This window comes from Helobdella robusta (genome assembly GCF_000326865.2).
Source record: "Helobdella robusta unplaced genomic scaffold HELROscaffold_31, whole genome shotgun sequence".
Taxonomy (NCBI): Eukaryota; Metazoa; Annelida; class Clitellata; order Rhynchobdellida; family Glossiphoniidae; genus Helobdella; species Helobdella robusta.
In genome coordinates this window covers 198617-209090 of record NW_008704544.1, presented here as the reverse complement: position 1 = coordinate 209090, position 10474 = coordinate 198617, and the positions used below count along the sequence as shown (strand labels likewise).

The window sequence follows — 10474 nt, the reverse complement described above, 5'->3', positions numbered from 1 at the left end:
TTTGAAAACATAAACCTGGACGATTCATTTTTTGCAGGCAGCAGACCACCAGCTGAGGGGATGGATTCGCTACCGGCGGCAGACCAAATTGCTGAAAAGTTAGAAAAACAGCAAACACGGCAACAGCAGCAGCAGCAACAACAACAGCAGCAGCAGCAACAGCAGCAAAAACAAAAAACTCCATTGCCACATCAAAAATACTTCCAAGCCGCCCATTTCAGATCGCCTTACGAAGTACGGAAAGCCGAAATACGCAGCATAAAGATGCTACAAGATGATACCGAAACCGATTCCATTTACGAAAAAATACCGGATCGCCACGTTTCCAACTACAAAAACAGCAATGACGACGTAAGCAACGCCACAAAACTCTTCCCGGACGACGACGACGATGACGTCATCGCGGATAACGACGACGACGCCGATAATGATTTCGAGTACGATGATTACGTCACTCAACTTCCGGGATCTTACTTTAACATGGACCCGAAGGCCTACACACTAACTTGGAATAGGAAGAAGTCCCAGAAACCATGGGGAGGCCTGGATCTGGAAGAAGATACATTTTAATTTTTTGACAGTTTTAACGGTTTCAATCTTTTTAGTGATCTGATAGGTGTGTATGTATGTGTGTGTGTGTATGTATGTATGTGTGTGTGTGTATGTATGTGTGTGTGTGTATGTATGTATGTATGTGTGTGTGTTTCTGACGCACGTTTATATGATGTATGTACATCTGATGAAAAAAATTACGTACTTTGTAAAGAAGATCTTTACATCTCTAGTCATTTATGCGCATATTATTTACAGAATACAATACGGTTATTTATTCATTCAAAATCCTTAAAAAATTATTTACACCAGTTGGAAAAAATTATTTTTAGCCATTATTATGAAGGAATGATATTTTTTAGCGTTTAAAATTGAATCTTATTACGAACTTTACTGTATTTCACATTTTAATTTCAAATTTTTCATGGTTTATCCACCGTAACAACAACAACAACAGCTACATTATCAACAACGACAACAACAACAGTTACATCAATCACATTACCTATAATTAATAACAATTTAAATTTTTCCGACCCCTTAACTTGTTTCTATCATATTTTGATACTGCAGCTCAGTTATTCAAGCTCACTTGTTTTATATTTGAATTCCCTCTCATCAGTTCTACCATTTATTTTTACTAATCATTCACTTATGATTAATCATAATCATTAATTAATAATAATTAATTATTTTTATTATTAATTAATAATGATTATTCTTACTAATCATTCACTAATTTATAACTTTTATCATTTTAAATGAAACAAACGAAAACCAACAATCCAGAACAATGTTTATTCCCTTGTTTGTTCCCAAAAACTTACAGAAAAAAAACTCCATCATCATATTCACCATGCAAATATCACTATGAATGATGAATAGACATCGTATTAAGCTATACATTATTCCATATCATGTATGAATCAATACATCACACACACACGCACACACATATATATATATACAAATATATATATATATAAACATTCTATATTGATTTATATAACCATAGCATATTCTGATATGTACTACTACTACCACTACGGACCAATAATGTGTTACAAATAATAATCGTTATCTTCTTCGTCGTCGTCATCATCACCATTTCAGTTACAATTTCTCAATATTATTATTATTATTATTGTTATTATTATTTTTAGTATTGTTATTATTATTATTGTTATTATTATTATTAATACTACCCCGAATGAATGTATAATTAATTTTTGTTATGATCACAAATACTATTCCTGCTGGAATTGTAGTTGACGCAAAAATTTTGAAAAAAAATGGATGAATGAATGAATTGAATGAATGAACGAATGAATGAATACATGAATGAATGAACGAATGAATGAATGAACCAGTAAATTAAAAAAAACTAATAATCCAATTACTCAGCTGCTGAAGACAAACAATAATAATCATCATAATAATAATAATAATCATTATTATTATTATTTAGATATATTGAAAAATAATTAACAAACAAATTTTATTCTAACAAACAATTAGATAAGAATATGAAAAATTATAGAGCAAATCTATGAAAAACAACATATTTATATATAATTATAATGCAAAATATATATAACCATATTTAACATGTTCATCATCATTGCTATTTTCTGAAGCCACAAAATTCTTCATGAACATATAATCATTATCAGGACAAGCATCATCATCATCCCCATGATCATCATCATCATCTTCTCCAAGACCGGCCATCATCGTCGTCGTCGTCGTCCTCTTCTTCATCCTCATCTTCAATCCCGAGAAGAGCATTTTCATCAAGTTCATCAGTCTGTATGTAATGTGTGTTTGTATGTATGTGTGTATGAGTGTATGTGTGTGTGTGTGTGCGCGTCTGTGTATTATGTATAAACTGAGAACAAGAATAACGATAAAAACTACGAACCTCCGTATAATTCCAGCGCTGTCCATAGTTAAATCCGCCCCCTACATCAAAATCATCCTCATCATCATCATTCTCATTAATATTATCATTATTGTTATTATTATTATTATCGTTGTTATTGTTATTATTATTTTCGAAATTAGAAAAACTGAATTCGAGCTTCGAGCCATCGTTCAACAAATGCGAAGTGGAAGATAGCGACGAAGATGAAGATGACTGTGATGTCCCATTATTATTATTATTATTATTATTACTACTATTACTATTATTGTTGTCTTTGTTGCTTGTTGTTGTTGTTGTGGGGTCGTGCCAGGTTATTTTCAGGTTAGTGCCCTTGTACTGACTGCCCTCTCTCATCGCCTTCTCAGCCCCAGCCCTGTATTTGTAGGTGACCAGCAGGAATGGGATTTTGTCGTCCAGTATGATTTTCTCTACCTCACCGAAGCCCTGATTTGAAGGAAGAAGTGGGTAGGTAATTTATTTACTGATCAGTCTCAGCCAATCAGTCGATCAGTCAATCAAACAATCAAACAGACCTTCATATGATTGACGATGGACTCTTTCTCCTCACCTGGTGGCAATTTCGTGACCAACAACTGCCTGGTCCTCCTATCAACCTTGCGAGTCGTCATCATCATTTTCATTTTGTGATATTTATTATCTTTGGGGAAATCGTAGTGATGATGATGTTGTTGTTGTTGTTGGGTTGGTCCTTTGGGCGATGATGTCAAAAAATTTTTGCTGTACTTCAACGCCATGTATTCATTTTTCACTGTTTGTAATCTTTGCTTAAGGGCAGTTGTGGTAGCTGTAGGAGCTGCTGTAGCTACTGTGGCCGAAATACTGGCTGCATTAACATCTTTGTTCCAATTGGTCATCTGATCTAGCTCGCTGTCCAATAAGGCTTTCTGTAATTAATGTACATATGGTGTATAAAAATGCTTCCTATTTATTGCCAGCTCATCTGGAGAAACAATCCTCAATTTCTTTTGTCATCTATCGTTTTTCCTACGCAATAATTAACCCACTCATTATTATTCATCCATTTATCTGTCGATCTGTCAGTTTATCCATTCACTCGTTCATTCGTTCATTCATTCATTCATAGCATTCTGCATTCTTGATGGAGCTGCTAGATACCTGACTGTGCGAGACCAGGGACATAGATAAAAGTTGAACTAGGAAACGATTGCATGCCTAACCATGGCTTGTTCATCAAAACGGGTTCATACATACATACATACATTCATTCATTCATTCATACATACATACATACATACACTCAAAATCAAAACCAACCTGAGCTAAAAAGTTATTAGAAGCATTGGAATCATCACTGTTATTACTACAACTACCACCAATTGAGTTAGTAGTATTAGAAGTGGAAGTAGTAGTTGTAGTAATCGCGGTATTAGTAAGTGCAGTAGTAGAAGCCGTAGTGGTAGCTGCAGTAGTAATTGGTGGCTTCCGAACGAACTTGTGAACATTCTTGTTGAAGCTTCTTTGATGTTGTTGTGCTGGCGGGTAGCGATAATGATGCTGCTGCTGTTGTTGTTGTTGTTTACTGTTGTTGTCGTTGTTAGTTATAATGGTTATTGTTGACAGTTTTTTCAACTCCTCTTGTGTTTTTTTTATTTTCTCAACATTTTCTTGAAGCTCCTTTTTCACTTTCTCCTTCTCTCCAGGCGTCTTCTTCTTCTCCAAAGAGGCCACCAGCCAATTCTGAAGCTTCAGTAAGTTGTCCAGGTAAGCCTGCTTCGTTGCCATTATCTTTTTAACCTCTGCAACCTTATTAGCAACGACATCGACAGCATCTTTCGCAGCTGGCAACTTCCTGTTTATCTTCAGTAGCTTACGAGCTGGTATAACAGGTTTGCCGGCAATGTGGGCGTCACTTGTACTTGCTGAAGCAGCTGGAGTAGCTGCTATGGCTGTTGATGAAGTCATTGCCGGTTCAGTTGCTGGCGAGTCAGTTGCACTACTGTCAGTAGTCTCATTCGTAGAAGTAGAGGAGATGCTGGTGTCTTCATTTGTCGACCCACTGGTGGCAGTAGTTGCGGTGGCGTCCGTGACTTCTGAAGTACTAGAAGCAGTTGTCAAATTCGTAGTAGTAGTAGCACTCGTGGTAGTAGTAGTTTTATTCTTAGGAGCTGTCCAGGTCAAAAATCTTCTATCTGGAATTTTGAAATGTTCTTTCGGTTTCACTTTCATTTCATCCGGACTCTCCGAAAAACTCATAGCTCCTCCTTTGCCGATTGAATTACTGTTACTATTATTAGCAGCAGCTGTGTTGTTGCTGGCGCTGCTGCTGCCGCTGTTGGCAGCGGTTTTATCCGGATTGTGCCAAAAAATTTTGATGAACCTGTTATTGAGGAATGGTTCCTTGGACCTGTAGGCGAGCAGAGCCTGTTGGGAGCTGGCGAAAGCCACAAGGGCCGCACACGGATCGTTCTCCCAGTTGATTTGCAAGTTGACGATGATGCCAAACTTGGAGAAGTGGTTGTTGATATTGGCGATCGTGTTATCTTCGCGGGGAATTTTCCTCAACTCTAGCGTCGTGTTGTTCTGCGATTGAAATCTGCCTGGCATGCCTGGATGCTCCAGCACGGACTTCCTGACAATATGAGTGGTCGGTGGCTTCATGACGCAACCGCTATCATCATCATTACCGCCGTTATCATTACTACTATTGCTGCACGCCGCGACTGATAATGATGCTTCCAGTGACGACGATGATGACGTATCTAGGTAGGCCATTTTTGCAGTTCTTTTTTTGCCACCAGCAGACGCCAATGAATTTGAAAATGACGATGATGACGTAGCTAGGAATGATGACGGTGACGTCTGCTGCTGCTGCAGTAATTGTGACGCCATGATGAAGCTGTTGGTCGCCATTTTGTTGTTGTTGATTCTTTCGTCCTTGTCGTTGAATGGTGCAACTCTCATGGCAGCTGATGGAAATATTACTACTCGTTGGTGGAGGGATGCATCACGAATGAATGAAAGAGTGAATGAATAAGTGAGTGAGTGAATGAGAGAAAGGAGGAAGGACAAAGTAAAAGAAAGAATGAACTGACAAATGATTACATAGGCAAGTGAGGGAATACACTAAAAAACTCGAAAATAAATTGTTTAATGATGATAACAAGAACTGTAATCACAGCTCTAACAACAACAACCACAACAACAACGACGACAACAACAACAACGACAACAAACCATCTGATTCTGTATTTATGAGGACGAGATTCGAGCCTGCCCTGTAGACCTTGCCATACCTACTGACAATCTCTTCAACCTCCCCATCCCTTGCATCATTACCATTACTTTCATCGTCGTCATCGTCATCGTTATTATTATTCTTATTATTATTATTCTTATTCTTATTATTATTATTCTCGACGTCATCATCTGCCTCACCATCGCCGTCGTCCTCTTCATCTTCTTCTTCCCCGCCATCTTCATTTTCAGTACAATTATTATTATTATCATTGTTATTATTATTATTATTATTATTGGCACGAGAAAGGGCAGGCCAGGGCGGGGGTGGTCTGGAAAACATGGAAGGATGGAGTGGGTCGTACGGCTCGGGCATGTAGGGCTCAACTGAAATTATTATAATTATAACTTATAATTAACTATAAGAATAATTAATTATAAGTTAATTAATTATAATAGGATAAATATTTTATGCCAAATTTTCATAGGTAGTTACACTTTCATTGAGGTACGTTTTTTTGACAGGCAAAAACTTTTCCACAATCCCAAATGAGAAAATATTTCTTTTTCCGATCAGAAAAAGCTAAGTGTTGTTCAAAATTTAAACGCCACGGGCAACTTTTTGTCTACCACATCCGAGTTTGTGGTCATAACTAAAAACCACATCATCAACAACAACAATAATAAAATAATAATAATAATAACTATACCAGGGACAGCGCTGTTTGGATGGCACATATCATTGGTGGTGTCTTTAAATGGTATGGCTGTTGGTGGAGTCACATACCGGTACACTAAGGCATTTGTGATATTATAGTTATTATAATTATTATTATAATATAAATAATTATAGTAGAAATAATAATAATCATCATCATCATCAACGCCATGACAAACTTTGTGGGGGCATATGGGCAGCCATCATCGACGTGGCAGCCCTCAATACTGGGTCGAAATTCTGCTGCTGCTGCTGCTGCTGCTGTCGTTGTTGTAGCAAATTAAAATTGAGTTAGCATGGCATTCCACTTTTAAACATCATTAATACCTAACCATTAGAAAACAACAACAACAACATTGGCGAGTACAACCACAATAGCAACAACAGCCATAACACTGTCAAACAACAAAACAACAGACAACCATATTGAAAGGAGGCCTAAATTGATGATGAGGAAGTTGTTGGTAGTGGGGTATAGGTAGAACCAGGGGCATCTGCTGGCCTCCCAAATTTACCAAATTAGACGTAGGAGGGGGGTGAAGAGGATGTAGGGCTGGAGGAGGTTGATGAAGATTCAGTGCTGGAACTGCTAGCTGTGGTTGCTGCTGCTGCTGCTGTGATGGATGAGCTGCTGCAACTCCTGCTTGTAACTGATGTTGAATAGCTGTGGGATAGCTGTGGCCTGATTGGTTGTCGATATTATTATAACTATAATTATATTATAATATTATTATATTTATTATATAATATATTATTATTATTATTAACTATAATTAATATTATTACGTTCATAATTACTATTGGTTGTTAATATTATTATTATAATTGTGTATATTATAACTATTGCTAGAAGTATCTTCTGCTATTGCAGCCAATCCTCATTTATACAAGCTACATTCAAACATTAAAACGTACATAGATACGTACAGACATTCAAACAAACACACACACAACACATACATACGCATATACAAACGCATACACACATACACACACATACGGTTCAGTGTCACTCATCATGTTTTGGTTTTAACATACATACATACATTTGTAAAAATATCAGTATTAGGTCAGGCGATAGTAGGGAATATTTTTTTGCTATGAATAATACCTCGTGCATTCTGCAGCGGTTTTTGCGCGTCTGTGTGTTGGAAAATGTGGAGTTGAATGCCGACGGGGTTGAGTGACGTTATAGCAAATAAAATCAAATTTAGTCAGACGCTTGACTTTTGGTGTCATTCGTCAATGATTTGGTTTTAACATACATACAAACGTTCACACACATACATACACAGATACACGTGCATACCAGTGTATGAATAATCCTGATGGCTACTTTTCTTCATAGATGCACCTAGTAAAATAAATTAATCATGACCAAAAATCAATCTGAAAAAAAAATTTTCAAATAAAATATGAAATAATTAAACTGAAGCAGATGTAGACGCATACACACATATACACAAAAACACACACACATGCACGCACACACGCAAGCACACACACATAAACACATAGACGCACATACGTTCACATGTTAACTAAACAAAAAAGATACCATATGAGCGTTGTTCATTTTCTAAAGACGTCGATGACCGACTCTTATTTCTTTTAACAACTTTTGAAATAAAATTTTTAAAAATAAATGTTAACAAAATTCATAGAAATAAATAATAAACACTTAATACAAGCACAACCCACCAGCACCAATTTAACTATAACAATAATTATGACCCATAATTATAATTTGAAAATTCCCAACTAATAACTATAGTCTAAAAATAGCAGCAACCTGGGGTTCCCTCAGAACTGGATGACCTTGAAGAGGTCACACTCAATTTCGACTCGTAAGATCGTCGGCTTGTTCCTCGGCCGTCTGACCTAGATATTGACCTAAAATTAGTGAAATTTATTCAAATTAGGAGTTAAAATTAGAATTATGATTAGAGATTTAAAGAAAGATAATGATACAAAAATATTACTTGTAATAATAATATAATGGTAATAATATAACCACTATGGCTATAATTGAATATAATACTTTTACCTTGATGATCTTTTTCTAGCACAAGCTGGAAGACGCAGAGGTGGTGATAAAAGTTCTCTGTTGATTAAAAAAAAATAAATTTAATTCCATATTTTTAGCACATTGACATACACGCGCGCGCTCACACACAGATACACACACACATACATACACACACACACACATACAGATACACACACACGCACACGCACGCACGCACACGCATATACATATATGTAAATTTATTAACCTGTATGTTTCACTGCTTTTCAGTCTGGCCTGAAATTTAGGAAAAAATAAAATTAAAACAGAAGCCATTTTACTTAAAATGTGAGAAAAAATTTTCACCACACAAATATTTCAAAAATTCCAACTGTAGACAAGAGTTAATCATTTGTAGAAAAAGGCAATAAATAAAAATGATAAAGTAATAGTAATAACAATTACGACAACTAAAACAATACCAAAATAGCAAATGAAATACATTCTGTAAGTAAAATTACATTTTCAATGGATTTCCTCAACCTATCTCTACTATTGTTTCTAAATTTAGAGCAAGGAGACTGATGTTGAGTGTCTTTAAGGGATTTTCTGGAACCTCTCTCCCTAGACAAATCATAATCATCTCTTCTGCTTCTGTCATATCTATGGTATCTGCTACTACTGGCCCCGGCAAAATCACTAGGCCTAATCTGCTCTTGATCTCGTTTAGGCATATTTTTATACGACACTGCATGGTGGTGTTGTTGATGTTGTTGCTGTTGTTGGTGTAAATGTTGTTGTTGTTGATGATGATGAGAAGAGTGATGGGTGGCTGTTGACATTTGGGGGTGTTGTTGTTGACCGGTGGTACGACTAAGTCGATCTTTTGAAGAATATGAAGTCTTGCTTGTGTCGGGTAAATATTTTTTTGACTGTAGCACTTCAAATAGAGATTCTACAAAACAGTGGGTTTCTGAAACAAAGATATTTTAAAAGAACTTTATAAAAAATTTACCAACAATTGTGAATGTAACTAGAAAAAAGATCTAAACAATGATATAATAATTATTTTTTTGTAAACATAAAAAAGTATGAGAAAATGAGTAATTAATTATATTCACCAAAGAGCAAATAATACCCCAAAGAAAAAATAATATGAAAGATGAGACGTACTTTCATTGAGGAAGACTTGAAGTTTTTCAAGACAGGAATCCATTAGATCCTTCTCATTTTTATTCTTCTTTAACAAGGCAATAACGTAATCGGCCAATGATGTCGGCTCAGCATCATAGCTAAAAATGACATTAGAAATAACATCAAATTTTGATAAATAAACCATTTATCTATTAATACATATTTTATTATAAATGTTTTGAATTATTATTTTCAATTTTATTTCATTCATTTGATACTTTTCAAATATAATTTTATTTTTGTCTGTTAATTTGTTTGAAAATTTGAATTTTATAAATAAAGCACTAAAAGAATAACAACAAAACCAATTAGGTATTTAAAATATTGTGATACTTCACTGCTCCTAATTAGCCAGCTTAGGTAAATTAGGACATTAGGTGTACCACACATCACGAGTGAAAAAAAATATCCTTACGTTAGCAAATTTAAATAAAAAAACAAATAAACGTGACAAAAAATAAATTACATGGGTTGTAGCTCATCCAGTAGCCAACTTTTTAAAGCTTCTTTATCCTCAATTTGCATTTTTAGGGCAAATTTTTTAAGCTTTTAGGACAATTTATACCGCCCAACCTGACTTATCGATCGGAACAGATGTAAACAGAAGTAAGAAAAGTTGGCAATTATTTTTTGTTGCAACAAAATAATTATTTGTATGGAAAACTCATTATGAAATAGTCAAAATCGTAAAAATTATTATTGCGTATTAGGAAGTTTTATTTAAAAAATTTTTTAAAATATTTTTTTTTACAAATAACAATTTGATTTGTTTTAATAGAAAAGTAGTTTAGATTATGTACTTTTAAAAATCTAATCCTATTCTTGTATAACCAATAAAAAAAAACCATGGATATAAATATAT

At 35.1% G+C, this 10474-nt stretch overlaps 2 protein-coding genes across 2 annotated transcripts in view; one reads left to right on the top strand and one right to left on the bottom strand.

Annotated features, from left to right (window-relative positions):
- The window catches only part of HELRODRAFT_174786 (hypothetical protein), a gene marked incomplete at both ends in the record, with an annotated part of 2053 nt that extends 1483 nt beyond the window's left edge, over nucleotides 1–570 (top strand). Inside the window, one exon of the mRNA XM_009022228.1 lies at nucleotides 1–570. This exon is cut by the window's left edge and continues 755 nt beyond it. Within this exon, the coding sequence (XP_009020476.1) occupies nucleotides 1–570 (570 nt within the window).
- A 7632-nt stretch (nucleotides 571–8202) lies between these two features.
- HELRODRAFT_100565 (hypothetical protein) lies at nucleotides 8203–10190 on the bottom strand (the record flags this gene model as incomplete). Its single annotated transcript, XM_009022227.1, has 6 exons — nucleotides 10079–10190; nucleotides 9592–9710; nucleotides 8940–9391; nucleotides 8687–8715; nucleotides 8458–8514; nucleotides 8203–8303 (listed from the first exon to the last, which is right to left on the bottom strand). Coding segments are annotated over exons 1-6 (816 nt in total), but the record flags the coding sequence as incomplete, so codon positions are not given.
- Between the last annotated feature and the right edge of the window lie 284 nt (nucleotides 10191–10474).